At 51.4% G+C, this 17,290-nt stretch overlaps 1 protein-coding gene across 1 annotated transcript; it reads left to right on the top strand.

Annotated features, from left to right (window-relative positions):
- The first annotated feature begins 1,068 nt into the window (after positions 1-1,068).
- Positions 1,069-17,128, top strand: SQSTM1 (sequestosome 1). The gene is made up of 8 exons (XM_053566990.1): positions 1,069-1,353; positions 4,113-4,208; positions 4,639-4,868; positions 4,962-5,103; positions 6,084-6,164; positions 14,543-14,757; positions 15,121-15,316; positions 16,896-17,128. The coding sequence occupies exons 1-8, from the start codon at positions 1,149-1,151 to the stop codon at positions 17,051-17,053; spliced, it is 1,323 nt and encodes a 440-aa protein (XP_053422965.1). The 5' UTR covers positions 1,069-1,148; the 3' UTR covers positions 17,054-17,128.
- Positions 17,129-17,290: the final 162 nt, after the last annotated feature.

The following is a 17,290-nucleotide window of genomic DNA, read 5'->3' as shown; positions in this document are numbered from 1 at the left end:
AGGCACAAGCCACTCAACAAGCCCTTGGTTTCCCACCCCCGGAGATTTTTTCTCTCCTTTCACCAGGCCCAGCTTGAAAGGACATAATTTAGATCTAGCAGGTTACGTACCTCCTACCCACAGAACTCTGCCTGGGAGGCTCCATAGGTGACATGCCCTTCCTACCCAACTTCTTGCGCAGGCATTGAGAACAGGTCACTTTTGTCACCTAATAGCAGCGTCTCTTGGTTTCCTAGCTGGAGGACTTTGGTTTGTCCCCTTGGCTTCCTGCGAGCCCAACAGACCTGAGCCCCCACAGGCCCTTTGCCACCATCTACTGAATTGAACCCTGTGCTGACAGGTGGTATCTGGCACCCATGACTCTTGGGCTACAGTGAACCCTTGGTGACCACTGCGCTCCCGAAAGGCTTAGGTGGCTCTTAGGCCTGATGGACATGGAAGCGCTCACCAGCCTCTGGCCCTATGTTCTTCCAGTACCTCTCAGCTGCACCCCTATTAAACAGGTAACTTCCTGGTGCTCAGGCCAGACTCAGGGTCTGTCCTTCAACCCAGTTACGGGCCCATCATGGAGATGCTGTAGGCAATGGAGTAGGCTGCCACCTGGGATGCTGACCATGGCAGGGTGGTGACAGCGCCCTAACAGCCAGCCTGTTCTGGCCAGCGGTGTCGACTGGACGGCTTAGGAGCCTCTTGGTATCGAGCCTCTCTGTGTCCCCTTTCCGCCCTGCCTTAGGCATCCTTGGAGGCCTGGTGACCATACTGCTGAGTCACAGCCAGGCCCCAGTCTGGGAGGGGCCTGGGGCGGGACCCCCGCGGATCCTCTCCCCCCTACCAGGTGCAGAGGCTGGAGCTCAAGCCCAGACAAATGCCGGGACTGGTCTCCTGGGGTCCCCAGTGCACTGGAGGCAGTGAAGTGAGGGGTCTGCAATGAGAGTACCGGGGACACCCGGAGGGGGCTGCAGTGGGCGGGGGGCAGAGGGCGCAGGGCCCAGACAGGGCAACTCGCGCGCAGCTGCGGGGGTGGGGACCGCAGGAACAGGGCACGCCCCTTAGGGGGCTGGCAGGGGCGGGGCTTCCGCCTTCTCCACAAAAGTCGCGCGCCGCGGACCGCGGGCGACGCGGGTGGTACTGCTCCCTAACCGGCGGCTATGGCGTCGTTCACCGTGAAGGCCTACCTTCTGGGCAAGGAGGACGCGGCGCGCGAGATCCGCCGCTTCAGCTTCTGCTTCAGCCCAGAGCCTGAGGCGGAAGCGGAGGCCGCAGCTGGCCCCAGGCCCTGCGAGCGTCTACTGAGCCGGGTGGCTGCCCTGTTCCCCGCGCTGCGGCCCGGCGGCTTTCAGGCGCATTACCGCGGTGAGAGGGCCCGGGAGCGCGCGGGGGTGCGGACACGCAGGATCGACCCGGCCTTCTGCGGCCGGCCCTGCAGGGCGGGGGTGATCGCCCCCTTCTTTCTCGGCGATCTGGTGGACCGTGAAGGGGGCTTCTGCTCTGGCTGGCATAGGCTTCCAGTTCTGCCTGGCGTACCAGCTTGGTGACCAAGAGTGGTGACTGAGGGGGCCCTGACCTCTCTGCTCAGCGCTGGCCCTCTGGGGCCTGGGGGCGTAGGTGCCACCCCTCCCCCTTCCATGATGGTGCCGATCTTGGCGAGGACGCGCCGGGGCGTCCTCTCTGGCTCTCCGCGGGAACAGAGCGGTGAGGCGGGCACTCGGGTTACATCTTGCTGCCAGTGGTAGGTTCGGATAATGCCCCAGAAGATCCCAGGAAAAGCTGGCAGAGGAGAGGGAGTGACGCAGATAAACCAACGCGGGGTGGGGGGTGGGTGCTCGGGGCAGTGCGGCCTGGACGCTTGGGCAGAAGAGGTGGGGAACTGAGCGCCAGGAGAACGCCGGAGGTCAGGCTGAGTACAAACTACATTGGCAATGGGGAGACGGACAGGATCAGAACGTTCTTCAGAGGTGTTAGTGTAGGGATGGAAGCCCAGGAGCTAGTTCGGTTTCCGGCTGCGCCAGTGTGACCAATGGCTGCTGGGGGTGGGGTTAGGAGACGGTTGTGGCCTGGAGGGAGGCTGGTGGCCAAGGCCCGCCCCTGGGAGGGGACAGTGCTGGTACCTCCCTCTGGAGTGCTGCCACCCTTCCTGCTAGTTTTGTAATTTTATTGAGCTATAACGCACATACTATACAATTCACCAATTCAGAGAAAACAGTTCAGTGGTTTTTAGCATAGTGATAGGTTTGTGGACCATCATCACAATAGATTTTAGAATCTTTTCATCACTTTATAAACCCCACACCCTTTCTGTCATCCCTCCATCCTCCTATCCCCGCAGCAACCACTCATCTGCTTTCAGTACATTTTTTTCCCCTAACAGGACATTTCTTTTTATTTATTTATTTATTTATTTATTGCAGTTTTTGGCCAGGGCTGGGTTTGAACCCACCATTTCTGGTATATGGGCCGGCACCCTACTCCTTTGAGCCAAAGGCACCGCTTATTTATTTATTTATTTATTGAGGCAAAGTCTCACTATGTCGCCCTCAGTAGAGTGCCGTAGCATCACAGCTCACAGCAACCTCAAACTCTTGGGTTTAAGCAATTCTCTTGCCTTGGTCTCCAAAGTAGCTGGGACTACAGGAACCTGCCACAACGCCCAGCTATGTTGTTGTTGTTGTCATTATTGTTTAGCAGGCCCGGTGTATGTGATCCGAGCTGTAACCACTGATTACGGGCACCAAGCCCTGACTGGACATTTCCTATAGATGGAATCATACAATGTAGTCTTTTTTTTTTTTGTAGAGACAGTTTCACTTTATGGCCCTTGGTAGAGTGCCATGGCATCACACAGCTCACAGCAACCTCCAACTCCTGGGCTTAAGCGATTCTCCTGCCTCAGCCTCCTGAGTAGCTGGGACTACAGGTGCCCGCCACAACACCCGGCTATTTTTTTTGTTGTTGCAGTTCGGCTGGAGCCGGGTTTGAACCTGCCACCCTCGGTATATGGGGCCAGCGCCTTACCGACTGAGCCACAGGTGCCCCACACAATGTAGTCTTACAAGTGGTTCCTTGCAGTTAGCATAATGTGCTCAAGGTTCACCTAAGTCGTGGCCCATATTACTGCATTTCTTTTTGTGGCTGAATATTCGTTATAGGGACAGGCCACATTTTATATGGTCATTAGTTGAGGGACATTTGGGTTGTTCCCTCCTTGGTACCACTCTTTTTTTTTGAAACATAGCCTCAAGCTGTCACCCTGGGTAGAGTGCTGTGGCATCACAGCTCCCAGCAACCTCTAACTCTTGGGCTTAAGCGATTTTCTTGCCTCAGCCTCCCAAGCAGCTGGGACCACAGGCGCCTGCCACAACACCCGGCTATTTTTTTTTGTTGCAGCCATCATTGTTGTTTGGCGGGCCGGGCTGGATGCGAACAGGCCAGCTCAGGTGTAGCTACTCGAGCCACAGGCACCGAGCCCTTGGTGCCACTCTTATGATAGGTGATTTTGCTTTGGTGTCCCAAAAGCCTGCAGCTGTGTGGTGCAGTTTGGCCTGCATGATGGTGCTTTACAGCCTTGTCAGCTAACGTGTAAAAACTGGAGACTACATACAAATACAGTTTTTATTAGCTTTGTTGGGGGAGGAAGCAGGCAGATAAGCTATCTCCTTTACTCCTAAAGTAAAGTAAAGTACACCAGAAGCCCAGGTATTGTGGGGAAGGCTGGGCCCCTTGAGAACAGGGCATAGGAGGGGTCGCCCATGCTCATCTCCACAGCTCAAGATGAATCTGGGCCAGGTCAGATGTGGCCTGAGGAGGCCCCTTTCTGAAGGGGCTGCTGGCCCAGAGGCCAAGCAGCAGGCAGCCAGACATTGCTGCTGCCCATGTATACATGCCCTCTGCCTCCTGCATGCAGCTGTGGTCCAGGGCCTAGGTTGGGGCACTTGCCATCCAGCAGTGCCAGAGTGAAGGTGCATCTTGCCTTACCCCTGCTTCTGTTGGCTCAGGCAGGTGGGCTTCAGTTTATAGCCCCACAGGAACCCCTTCAGTACTGACCTCAGCCACTTAAGTGGCAGGTGTCCAACTGAGTCCCTGGGTGCTTATGTGCTGTCTTTTAAACAATCTAGATGAGGACGGGGACTTGGTTGCCTTTTCCAGTGATGAGGAACTGACAATGGCCATGTCCTACGTGAAGGATGACATCTTTCGAATCTATATTAAAGGTAAGGTGTGTTGCCTGAAATCAGACGCTCCCTGCTGAGAAAAAATAGGAATTGAGTTTTTTCCAAAGAAGGAGCCAGGAGTCTAAGGGCTGCATAAGACAGAGATATAACAACTGCAGTGCTAGCGTGAGAAAGAGTGATCTGTGTTTACCCTAGGGCTGGGGGCACCTTTGGGGCCCTTAGTGAGGAGTAAGGCCCAAGGTGTGCAGACCTAGCACCCTGCTGTGTTGCTGCTGCCTGGGCCATAGGAGCCTGTTAACAGGTGCTGGAACTGGGATCCTCCTCACAGGCTCTTGGTTGCTCTGTTGATTTAGTGGCGGGAAGGAGTGAGGTGGTGGTGGTGGGACTGCTGTGACAGTCTCATAGTGACAAGGGAGAGGGAGGAATTCAAGAGACTATGCCCTAATGGTTCTGTCTTCCCTCCCTGCAGAGAAGAAGGAGTGCCGGCGGGACCATCGCCCCCCATGTGCTCAGGAGGCACCCCGCAACATGGTGCACCCCAATGTAATCTGCGATGGTTGCAACGGGCCGGTGGTGGGAACACGCTACAAGTGCAGTGTCTGCCCCAACTATGACCTGTGTGGTGTCTGTGAGGGGAAGGGCCTGCACAGGGGGCACAGCAAGCTTGTGTTTCCCAGTCCCTCTGGGTACCTCTCCGAGGTGAGCAGGTCCTCCATGCGGCCCTCAGGTGTGACACGGGGTGGCAGAAGCCCCTGCTCCTTACTGCCCTGCTGTCTGCTTGATCCCCCCCAGGCCTTCTCTCATAGCCGCTGGCTCCGGAAGCTGAAACATGGGCACTTTGGGTGGCCAGGCTGGGAGATGGGCCCACCAGGGAACTGGAGTCCGCGTCCTCCTCGAGCAGGGGATGCCCACTCCAGCCCCACAGCAGAATCAGGTGAGGCTTGCATTTGAAGTGGATTTTGAATGGTGAGAATTGCCAGGTGTCCCCTGTGTGCAGGTCTCTTAGCCAGCCTTCCGTGTGTCCTGAATCCCTGCCATGCCCATGGTGGGCTCAACACCTCAAAGTCTTCCCTTCCCTTTAATCCTCACAAGAACCCTGTAAAGTGGGGATCATTATCTCCATTTCAAATATGGGGAAACCAAGGTGTACCTAAGTGCCTGAGACCATTAATTTACTGCTTGGCTCTTTGACCTCACCAGGCTGCCCTTGAGGTGCCCCCAAGTAGACGAAGGAGGCCCTTGCAGCCTCTGGCTCTCTGTGATACACTCTTCTCTTTTGTGATCATTGTTAGGAAAATCAGAGCCAAAGTTGCTCAACTCTAAGCATGATGCTGTCAGCCTAGCTCAATGTAACCTCAAACTCATGGGCTCAAGTGATCCTCTTGCCTCAGCCTCCCAAGTAGCTGGGACTACAAGCGCCTGCCACTACACCCAGATAAATTTTCTATTTTTAGTAGACATGGGTCTTGCTCTTAGTTAGGTTCGTCTTGAACCCCTCAGCCTTCTGAAGTGCAATGATTGCAGGCGTGAGCCACCATGCCCAGCTTGCATTCTACATTTTTAGGTTCTGATTTTATTAATCTTACTGTGTCTTTTGATTCACTTCATCCTTTCGAACAAAGGTGAGGATGTTTGTTTAACTTTGAATAAATAACATATCTAGGATGTGGTCAATATTTACCTACTGTGCGTAGTAAGCCCCATGAGGTAACCAAGCACCAGGGGTCACAGAAGAAGGTAGAGAGGCCCACGTCGGGGAGGGTGCAGAGTGAGATGGAGGGGGAGGAAGCCAGGAGGTGACTGGGGTGGAGGTCACCTGGGATGACAGGGACCTTGGCAAGAATGTGAATAGGACTGTAACGAGTATCAAAAGCACTGAATTAAAGGTATCTTTTTGTTTGTAAAAAATCAAAGCTTCCGGTCCATCAGAGGATCCCAGTGTGAATTTCCTGAAGAATGTGGGGGAGAGCGTGGCAGCTGCCCTCAGCCCTCTGGGTGAGTGAGCCATCCTTGTCCATCCTTGTCCATCAGTTGAGGGCTTCAATAACTCACTAGGTACCTTCTGTAACTTTTACCTGGGATCCTTCAGAGGAATGGGTAATTGACATGTCCTTACCACTGGTGAGGTTTTCTTGCCTCAGATCAACCTTTGCCAAGCGATGGGTTAACTCAAGTTAAATTCCTTGACAAATTTTCAAGCTTTCTACAATGGAGTGAAGTAGCATCAACCACCATTTGGCTGGGATCATCCCCGTAGGGAGGATGACCAGCTATGGTTTCAAGGCCAGCCTATCACCCCAATTGTCCTTCATTGAGAGAACAATAGTCCACGTTTCCCCCTAAACTGAGCCTTGAGGTTTGGACTTGAGGACTTGGGTAGTCATTAGTGGAGATGCCATTTATTGTTTTCTCCTTGTTTGCAAACCTCAAAGCTTCCATGGGTGTTTCTGAGTGCTGGGCCTATGACAGAGCTTGGGGGAAGGGAGCAGTGGAGGCAGGTGCTTGGTGTGACATGGTGCCATCTGACCTCCAGTGTAGGCTCTGAGATACCTCCTGTGGCTGCATTCATACATCCAAGGGTGTGAAAGTGGCTGCTGCAGGGTTAAGCTTGTGGCAGTGAGAATCAGCAAATAAAGGTGACTTCCAGTTCAAGGTTATGAGGCATCGTGATTACAGACTAGAAGAGAGAGCTCATCTTTGTACTGCAGTGGCAGGCAGTGTCCACCCAGCAAGTTCAAAGGTTGTCTTTAATGTCTAAAGGAATGCTGATGGGAGGGGTGCCCAGACACTGCCTACCACCCCTTCCTGTGGCTACAGGGTGTGATCGCCATCTGCTTCAACCCCACTCATTTTGCTTTGAGACAGTAACATTTTGGTATTGCTGCTACTGAATTAAACAGCTCAGACTACCCATGGGTTCTGTACTAGTACTAGTGTTAGAGGCTCTTGAGAGAATGAAGAAAAGAAGTTGATATTCTTTTGATACTCTTTTTTCTTTTTCATTTTTCCACTTTTTTTTGGAGACAGAGTCTCATTATGTCACCCTTGGTAGAGTGCTGTGGCATCACAGTTCACAGCAACCTCCAGCTCTTGGGCTTAAGTGATTCTCTTGCCTCAGCCGCCCAAGGAGCTGGGACTACAGGCGCCTGCCACAACGCCCAGCTATTTTTTGGAGACAGAGCCTTAAGCTGTTGCCGTCGGTAGAGTGCAGTGGCATCACAGCTCACAGCAACCTCCAACTCGTAGGCTCAATCAAGCGATTCTCCTGCCTCTGCCTCCCAAGTAGCTGGGACTACAGGCACCCGCCACAATGCCCAGTTATTTTTTTAGTTGTAGTTGTCACTGTTGTTTAGCAAGCCCTGGCTAGGCTGGAACCCGTTAGCTTCAGTGTATGTGACTGGTGCCCTACTCACTGAGCTACAGGCGCCAAGCCTGCCTAGCTATTTTTTGATAGCGTCTCACTCTGGCTCAGGCTGGTCTTGAACCTGTGAACTTAGGCGAGCCACCTGCCTCAGCCTCCCAAGTGCTGGAACTACAGGCGTGAGCTACCACACCCGGCCTAAAATTGCTATTCTTTATGCTTCCCAAGGAGGGTGGAGCAGTGATCAGAGTCTCATCAAAAGGAAGAGTATGCCTAAACCCTGTCTGGCTATAGTAAAGGGCTCAAAGATTGCAGTTAAATTTTGAGGTATATTCCTCCAATTAATGGGCTATAAGGGACCATGGGAAGTTTATCTGGAGGACACAGAAATGAACAGCGGTTCTCAAGCGTGGCTGAGCGTCAGGATTGGTATATATTTTGTTATGTGGAAACTTCATTAAAAAGTTGAGTTTTTAGCCGGGCGTTGTGGCGGGCGCCTGTAGTCCCAGCTACTCGGGAGGCTGAGGCAGGAGAATCGCCTAAGCCCAGGAGTTGGAGGTTGCTGTGAGCTGTGTGACGCCACGGCACTCTACCGAGGGCAATAAAGTGAAACTCTGTCTCTCCAAAAAAAAAAAAAAAAAAAAAGTTGAGTTTCAGGCAGCACCCATAACTCAGTGGGTAGGGTGCCAGCCACATACCCTGAGGCTGGAGCCAGCTAAAACAACAATGACAGCTGCAACAAAAAAATATAGCTAGGTATTTGTTGGAGCGGTCGCCAATAGTCCTAGCTACTTGGGAGGCTGAGGCAAGAGAATCGCTTAAGCCCAAGAGTTTGAGGTTGCTGTGAGCTGTAACGCCACAGCACTCTACCCTGGGTGACAGCTTGAGACTCCATCTCAAAAAAAAAGTTGAGTTTCAGGTAATTTTTTTTTTTTTTTTTTTGCAGTTTCTGGCCAGGGCTGGGTTTGAACCTACCACCTCTGGCATATGGGGCCAGCGCCCTAGCCCTTTGAGCCACAGGTGCCGCCCGAGTTTCAGGTAATTTTATAACAGCACAGCTGTCTAGGCCCTGCCTTGCTTGGTCTTGTAAGTAGGTCCTGAGGGGCCTGGCCTCTTGTTTTGAAACTTCCTGGTGGCTCTGGGTTTGGCATCTGTGCTGGTGAGCTGGTCAGAAATGACCTGGATTCCCCACTCAAGACATACAGGAATGATTTTGGAAGTGCCAGAGGCCTTTGGGAGGAGGCTAGAGGCTTCTGAGTGGACAGAGTTGCTTTATCCTAACTAGGGAGGAACCTGGAGCTCTATAAAACAAGGACTGTTTCAGTAAAACAGCCGAGGAGAAGCTTTGTGGCTGAAACTATTGTTGAACTTACGGATATTTTTCCTTTATGATGAACTAAAGCAGTCAGACTCACATATGAACTGCTTAGAAGGGACTGTTCCCAGAGGAGGGGCCCAAGGGGAATGAGTCAGCAGCCAGCTCCCAGTGGCAGTGTGTGTGGAGTGAGCAGTGTCTTCTAAGTGCAGAGCCCAGGCCTTTTTTTCATAGGTGCAGCAAGAAGCAGCTGAGTGAGTCCCCCACTGAGACCCAGGCCTGTTCTTAGCTTGGAGGTTGCAGTCACTGACATTTAGAATGTAAAGTAGCACGGGCCTTCCTGGTCATAGTATCTTTGATAAGCACACCCGAACATAGAGGCTCTGGGGACAGCAGGTCACAGGCCACTGCACGGTGTTGTAAGCTCTATAAACCATCCGGGTGTTTTCAAATTGGAGAAACCTATAATCTATAACCTTTCTCCTCTGTTTACAGAAGAGTCAAATCACTCACCCATTTTAAAATATGTACATTTCTTTTTTTTTTTTTTTTCTTTTTTATTTATTTATTTATTTTTTTTGTAGAGACAGAGTCTCACTGTACCACCCTTGGCAGAGTGCTGTGGCCTCACACAGCTCACAGCAACCTCCAACTCTTGGGCTTAAGCGATTCTCTTGCCTCAGCCTCCCGAGTAGCTGGCACTACAGGCGCCCGCCACAACGCCCGGCTATTTTTTGGTTGCAGTTTGGCCGGGGCCGGGTTTGAACACGCCACCCTCGGTATATGGGGCCGGTGCCTTACCGACTGAGCCACAGGCGCCGCCCCAAAATATGTACATTTCTTTCAACTTTTCTGTTTGCTTCAACCTTGTAAAGAAAGGTTAGAAAAAAGATAAACAATTTATTTTATTTGTTATTTATTTATTTATTTATTTTTGGAGTCTTACTTTGTTGCCCTCAGTAGAGTGCCGTGGAGTTATAGCTCACAGCAACCTCAAACACTTGGGCTCAAGTGATTCTCTTGCCTTATCTTCCGCAGTAGCTGGGACTACAGGCGCCTGCCACAACATCCAAATATTTATTTATTTTTTTTTTTTGTAGAGACAGAGTTTCACTTTATTGCTCTCGGTAGAGTGCCGTGGCGTCCCACAGCTCACAGCAACCTCCAACTCCTGGGCTTAAGTGATTCTCTTGCCTCAGCCTCCTGAGTAGCTGGGACTACAGGCACCCGCCACATTGCCTGGCTATTTTTTGCCGATCCGTAGGGTTTGAACCCGCCACCCTTGGTATATGGGGCTGGCGCCCTACCCACTGAGCCATAGGTGCCGCCTCCAGCTATTTTTTAGAGATAAGGTCTCGCTCTGGCTCAGGCTGGTCTTGAACCTATAAGCTCAGGCAATCTACTTGCGTTGGGCTCCCAGACTGCTAGGAGTACAGGCCTGAGTCACCACGCCCAACCTAAAGAGAAACAATTTAAATACTGCAGACAGAGGTAGCTGTAGTTAAGTCTGCTCTTAGCTTTGCCCCCTCCAACTCTATTAAAATCCCAGTAAAGACTTAAGGAAAGGGGTATAAAGCAACGTGGACAAGAAGAAAAGGGAAAGAAAGCTGTCGAGATAAAAGATGTCAGATTTTGGAAGACAGAAAATGAATGGGTGTGGTAGGCACCTGCAGAGGCGTCAGAGACCTACGTGCCTGCATGGGGCTCCTATGGAAGCATGACTCTTTGCTCAGGTGCCAGGAATCGGAGACAGGTGTGAGTAACACGCCAGGGAATAAGGGGACAGGTTGAAAGCCTCTAGTAAAGGTCACTAAGACTCCAGGTCTCCACTCAGCCAGGTGATGGCCCTTGCCAACCCTTGCAGGAGACCTGATGTTTGACTCCAGTGGCACCTGACCCAGGGAAGCTTCAGCTATGGGATACCAGGGACACAGAGCAGGGTAGGGCACCAGCCAGACACTGGGCATCATGAGTGAGCAGTGGGCCCAGCAGCTGTTTCCTTGGCCAGGCAGGAAATGGGAGTCCCTATTGAGGGAGGCTGAGCCTCAGAAGAGTCCTAGCTCCTGCCAACTGGGCCCTAGTCACTGTGCAGAGGGGAAGCAAATGATGGCCCTGGCCTGACAAGAGAGGGCTTCCTGTTGGCCGTTTTTTAGTGCCTCACTAGTGTCAGACAGCCAGGCTTACCAAGACATCTACGGAAAGCCTCTGCACAGGGAAAAGTCTTCACCGAGAAGACAGTGACAACATTCTCAGTGAGAGACAAAAGATTTTATCCGTATAAAGGAGTGGGATGCTACAAAAGGGATAGCAAAGGGAACAGAATAACAAAGGTTTTGAAAATTAAAAAAATAATAGAAAAGAAAAACTTTTTTTTTTTTTTTTTTTTGTAGAGACAGAGTCTCACTTTATGGCCCTCGGTGGAGTGCCGTGGCCTCACACAGCTCACAGCAACCTCCAACTCCTGGGCTTAAGGCGATTCTCTTGCCTCAGCCTCCCGAGTAGCTGGGACTACAGGCGCCCGCCACAACGCCCGGCTATTTTTTGGTTGCAGTTTGGCCGGGGCTGGGTTTGAACCCGCCACCCTCGGTATATAGGGCTGGCGCTCTACTGACTGAGCCACAGGCACCGCCCGAAAAACTTTTTTTTTTTTTTTTTTTTTTTTTGAGACAGAGTCTCACTGTGTCATCCTGGATGGAATGCCATGGCGTTGGAGCTCATAGTAACCTCAAACTCTTGGGCTTAAGCAATTCTCTAGCCTCACCCTCCCAAGTAGCTGGGACTATAGGTCCCCACCAAAACGCCTAGCTATTTTGTTGTTGTTCTTGCAGTTGTCATTGTTTGGCAGCCTGGGCTGGGTTCAAACTCGGCAGCCCCAGTGTATGTGGCTGGGACCCTAATCACTGAGTTACAGTTGCCGAGCCAGAAAAGAAAAACTTCTAAAGAAGGCTTAGATTCGGGCCGTGCCTATGGCTCAGTGAGTAGGGCGCCTAAGGCGCTGGCCCCATCTACTGAGGGTGGTGGGTCAAACTCGGCCCCCGCCAAACTGCAACAAAAAAATAGCTGGGCGTTATGGCGGGCGCCCGTAGTCCCACCTACTCAGGAGGCTGAGGCAAGAGAATCACCTAAGCCCAGGAGTTGGAGGTTGCTGTGAGCTGTGACACTATGGCACTCTACAAAGGGTGATAAAGTGAGGTTCTGTCTCTACAAAAAAAAAAAAAAAAAAAAAGAAGAAGGCTTAGATTCTTTTTTTTTTTTTGTAGAGACAGAGTCTCACTTTATGGCCCTCGGTAGAGTGTCATGGCCTCACACAGCTCACAGCAACCTCCAACTCCTGGGCTTAAGCGATTCTCTTGCCTCAGCCTCCCGAGTAGCTGGGACTACAGGCTCCCGCCACAACACCCGGCTATTTTTTGGTTGCAGTTTGGCCGGGGCCGGGTTTGAACCCATCACCCTCGGTATATGGGGCCGGTGCCTTACCGACTGAGCCACAGGCACCACCCTGAAGGCTTAGATTCTAAGATTGTGTCAAGGAAATATTCCAAATGCAAAAAAAAAAAATAGAGGAGAGGCTTGGCGCCTGTGGCTCAAGCGGCTAAGGCACCAGCCACATACATCTGAGCTGGCGGGTTCAAATCCAGCCTGGGCCCACCAAACAGCAATGACAGCTATAACAAAAAAAATAGCCAAGCATTGTGGCGAGTGCCTGTAGTCCCAGCTACTTGGGAGGTGGAGGCAAGAGAATCGCTTCAGCCCAGGAGTTGGAGGTTGCTGTGAGCTGTGATGCCAGGGCACTCTACCCAGGACGACAGCTTGAGGCTCTGTCTCAAAAAAAAAAAAAAATAGAGGAGAGAAAAGATGAGAAAATTATTATAGAAGATCAATCTTAGAAGCCCAATATAGGATGAAAAGGAATTCCAGCAAGAGAACAGAAAACCAAAAGGAAGATGTGAACACAGAATACGAGGCAGTTTGGGCACGAAGGACGTTAATCTGTAAATTGAAAGGGGCCCTAGGACAATGACTGAGAAAGACCCCACAGCAAAGCTTGTGCTTGTCAAATGTCAGAGCCTTGCATATGAGGAAGGGGCTCCTATAGCTCTTCAGGGCACTTACATGCTTGGGAATAATGAAGAGCAAACATGGGAAGCTAGGAGACTGAACAACTAATGACTTCAGAAGTCAGTTAAAAGGTTTTTCAACGTAAAATTCTGTACTCACCTAAAATGTGTATGAAAGCAGGATGTTAACTGTGGTATGAACTAAATGAACAAACCCAGAATTGAGAACAAAGGTGTTAGGAAACAGGGGACCTAACAGGAGAGAGGAAAAAGGAGTCTGCCGAGTAAAGGCTGTCCCCGCCGCGCAGCCAGGCCCCTGCCCAGAGTGCTGGCAGCCCTGGCTGGAGCAGGAGGCTTGGGGCTGTGGGGCACTCTTCAGGGAAAATACCGAACTCATAGGGCCTCTGATCTGCTTCACTCTATACAAAACCATAGAGACGTTGCTGGAGAAACGGGGAAAGTTAGCAAATGAGAAAAGAGGGCATTGTTAGTAGAGGAAAACAAAAATCTATACAAGGACATAGTCATGTCCACTGCTTGGCCCAGCAAAGAATAATATTTATGAAATGCTACTAACCTAAACACCGAATGGGGAAGGATGGTAGATACTGGTCTAGAGAAACAAACAAACGTGAACTGGAGCCTCGGGCAAGAGCAGGCTCACCACAGGCATGAGGAGGCCGGGGATGTGCGCTAAGCTTCCACTGGGAACTGCTGGCTCTAAGCTGTGGGTGTCAGTCCTTGGATAAATTTAAATTAAAAAAAAAAAAAATGGTGCAGGTGATTCTACCCGCTATCCCTGGTGTGTATGAGCCTAGAGGTGCACGGGCCACCCTGTCCTGCCATCCTTGGGGCCTCATGCTTCGCTGGCAGGGCCCGCCCACCTCCCTGCGGAGAACCCTAGTGTATAGGGCATGGTGTACACTCTTTGGGTGATGGGTACACTAAAAGCCTAGACTTCACTGTGCAGTTCATCTCTGTAACTGAAAACCACTGGTATCCTTAAATCTATTGAACTAAAAAATAAATGTGTACTGGGCATAGCACAAAGGTCCTATGCTGGCGTGGTGAGGCACTCGGTCTTCACTGTGGCTGGGGCATCTGGCCACACGTAGTCTCACCGTGTTCTTAGGGCCTGGCACAGCCAGCTGAGACTATGCAGCCTGTGGTCCTGCATGGTTTAGGGAAAACAAGGTCTCTGTGGACTTTGTGGCTTAGAAACTGACCTTGGATATTAGCTGAGGTGAATGTTTTACTAAATTAGAGGAAGAGAAAGGCCCAACACGGTGGATGTACTGGGAGAGCATTTAGAAGGTAAGGAGATAATGGGGCCAGAATTTTGGGAGAAGCAGTTCAAAAGGAATTTGAAGATCTCAAAGGACTTCACGCTTTGTGTGAAGCTTCTGCTTCACAGCTTTGTGTCGTGGGGGTCCCCTGCAGGCTGCCTGACTCGAGGCCAAGTTCCATGGTACAGTCCAGGGTCTGTCCACGTGCTGAGTACCACCTTCCTAGTCCTTACAGGCTTGCGGGGACCAGACAGGAGACCTTCATGAGCCTGCAGTCCCCACATGCCGAGACCCTACCTGCAGGCGCATCCTCTGGGGACATCATAGCTTTCCGTTTCCTCCCTGGCCTCTAGGCATCGAAGTTGATATTGATGTGGAACATGGAGGGAAAAGAAGCCGCCTGATGCCTGTTTCTACTGAGAGTTCCAGCACAGAAGAGAAGAGTAGCTCTCAGCCAAGCAGCTGCTCTTCTGACCCCAGCAAGCCAGAAGGGAACGTTGAAGGCCCCGAGCAGTCTCTGACAGAGCAAATGAAAAAGATCGCCCTGGAGTCCGTGGGGCAGCCTGAGGCAAGCTCACACCCGCCTGCCTCTGCCCCTAGAGCTTTCCGCCCCACACTGCTGCCTTATCCCTATCACCTATGCAGCCCACAGGACCCTGGTCCTGTTGCAGAGTCATGTTATGGCATTTAAGTCACTGAACTTTCTGCCAGAACTTTGTAAAGAAAACTACGCCATGTATACTTGGTTTTTGTGAGTGGCTCACTGTTGCCTGTGGCTCCTTGCCAGCCCTGCCTACAGGCACAAGTACACACACACACACACCCCACCCCACCCTCGCTCACACATGTGGACCCTTCTGGGAACTGGTACTGTGGCCAGGCTGGCCTGTTGCTCATGTCCCTTGTATGTTCATGGTGAGTTTTGTTTCAGGAACAGATGGAATCTGATAACTGTTCCGGAGGAGATGATGACTGGACCCATTTGTCTTCAAAAGAAGTGGACCCATCAACAGGTGAACTCCAGTCTTTACAGATGCCAGACTCAGAAGGGCCAAGCTCTTTGGACCCTTCTCAGGAAGGACCCACAGGGCTGAAGGAAGCTGCCCTGTACCCACATCTTCCACCAGGCAAGTGAATGCAGGAGATTTTGTATTCCTTCCTTTCTCTTTCTGAGCTTCCTGTCACCTTCTGATTTTAGCAACATAAACCAAAAGACACAGTGTTCTCTGTGTGGAGCTTGTCTGTAGACGCAGAGATGATCAGGGTGCGCTTTGTCCTTTATACTGAGTGATAGTAAGTGAGCCCAGTTACTTTCAGTAATTTCCAAGACGTAACACTGGACCAAGAATGGAGAAGGCAGGTGTGGCTAGAAGGCAAGGCATTGGCTTGTGGTACTGGAACAAGGGACGCAGACCATCTTCACTTTCTGCATGTAGAGGGCTGCCCTTAGAGCAGGGTTCATGGCTAAGATCCCTGTAGGAGCCAGGCAGGAAGCCACCATATGAATGGAGCAGTTTGGAAAGCAACAGAGTGGGGTGGGGACTGTGGCAGCCAGAGCATCATCCTGAATAAAAGAGATAGCCGATACCAGTTTGGGTTCCTATTATCATGTGGCAGTGACACATAAAACAAACCAGGCGTGGTGGCTCACACCTGTTGAGAGGCTGAGGCAGGCGGATCACCTGAGCTAGCAAGTTCAAAACCACCCTGAGCTACAGTGAGACCCGTCTCTAAAAAATAGCCAGGCGCTGTGATGGGAGCCTATAGTCCCAGCTACTTGGGAGGCTGAGGCAAAAAGAATTGCTTTAGCCCAAGACTTTGAGGTTGCTGTGAGCTATGATGCCATAGCACTCTACCAAGGGTGACATAGTCAGACTCTTGTCTCAAAAAAAAAAAAAAAAAAAAAGTGGGCTCAGCACCTGTGGCTCAAGCAGCTAGGGCGCCAGCCATATACACCTGAGCTGGCGAGTTTGAATCCAGCCTGGGTTTGCCAAACAACGACAGCTGCAAAAAATAGCTGGGTGTTGTGGCGGGCGCCTGTGGTCCCAGCTCCTTGGGAGGTGGAGGCAGGAGACTCACTTGAGCCCAGGAGTTGGAGGTTGCTGTGAGCTGTGATGCCAGCGCACTCTACCCAGAGTGACAGCAAAGTGTGGAATAACCTGTGAGTCAGCCTTTGGGCTGCCAGTAGTGTGTTATCTTCTGTACCTCAGAGCAATGGGCATGCTGTAGCCTATGGGCTAAGAATGATTCAACAGTTAGATGAAATTCAGATTTCAGGCGTCTGTGAATCAGTGAGTAGGGCACCGGCCCCATATACCGAGGGTGGTGGGTTTAAACCCAGCCCCGGCCAAACTGTGTTAAAACAAAAAAGGAAAAGAAAAGAAATTCAGATTTTAGTGCCCATGAATAAAGTTTTATTGGAACACAGCCACACGCATTTGTTCCATGCAATCTGACCACTTTGGTGCGACAGTGGCAGAGCTGAGTAGTTGTGGCACAGCCAGCTAGAAGCAGTTATAGGCTGGCCTTTTTTTTACAGAAAATGCTTGTCAGCCACTGCTTCTTGAGGATTCCTGGAAGGGCTTGAGATCCCCCAGTGGGCAACAGGTACTTCCTGGCTAAAGCTGGGATGCCACTGTCTGTCCTTGGGTTGTTGCACATGGGGCTCAGTGATCCTTGCTCATGGCTTCTTACTGTTTCTGGCAGAGGCTGACCCAAGGCTGATCGAGTCCCTGTCCCAGATGCTGTCAATGGGGTTCTCTGATGAAGGCGGCTGGCTCACCAGGCTTCTCCAGACCAAGAATTATGACATTGGGGCTGCTCTGGACACCATCCAGTATTCAAAGCACCCACCACCATTGTGACCACCTCTGCCCATCTCTGTGTCCTCCTTGTTTGTCTCGTAGTTGTGTTGAGCTAGTGTAGGATGCAGGCCTGTGCACAAGCCAGTTTCTCTGCCTTTTTCTTGTAGAATCGGGGGGGTGGGGTGCATGAAGCCATTCCAACAGCAGAACAAGTGACATGAGGGGAGAGTGCGTGCTGATGTCTGAGAAACTAGCTCGGTCTCCCTAGGGGCCCTGGCTCCTTGCAGCTTCCCAGGG

The sequence above is a fragment of the Nycticebus coucang genome, chromosome 17, assembly GCF_027406575.1.
Source record: "Nycticebus coucang isolate mNycCou1 chromosome 17, mNycCou1.pri, whole genome shotgun sequence".
NCBI lineage: Eukaryota > Metazoa > Chordata > Mammalia > Primates > Lorisidae > Nycticebus > Nycticebus coucang.
The sequence above is the reverse complement of the archived record's forward strand: the minus strand, read 5'-3'. Positions and strand labels throughout refer to the sequence as shown.

Excerpts from the sequence above, each read along its gene's own strand:
- SQSTM1 (XM_053566990.1), top strand. The coding sequence starts at position 1,149 with ATGGCGTCGTTCACCGTGAAGGCCTACCTTCTGGGCAAGGAGGACGCG. Across the intron at positions 1,354-4,112 it reads CTTTCAGGCGCATTACCGCG|ATGAGGACGGGGACTTGGTT; the intron begins GTGAGAGGGCCC and ends TAAACAATCTAG. Across the intron at positions 14,758-15,120 it reads AGTCCGTGGGGCAGCCTGAG|GAACAGATGGAATCTGATAA; the intron begins GCAAGCTCACAC and ends GTTTTGTTTCAG.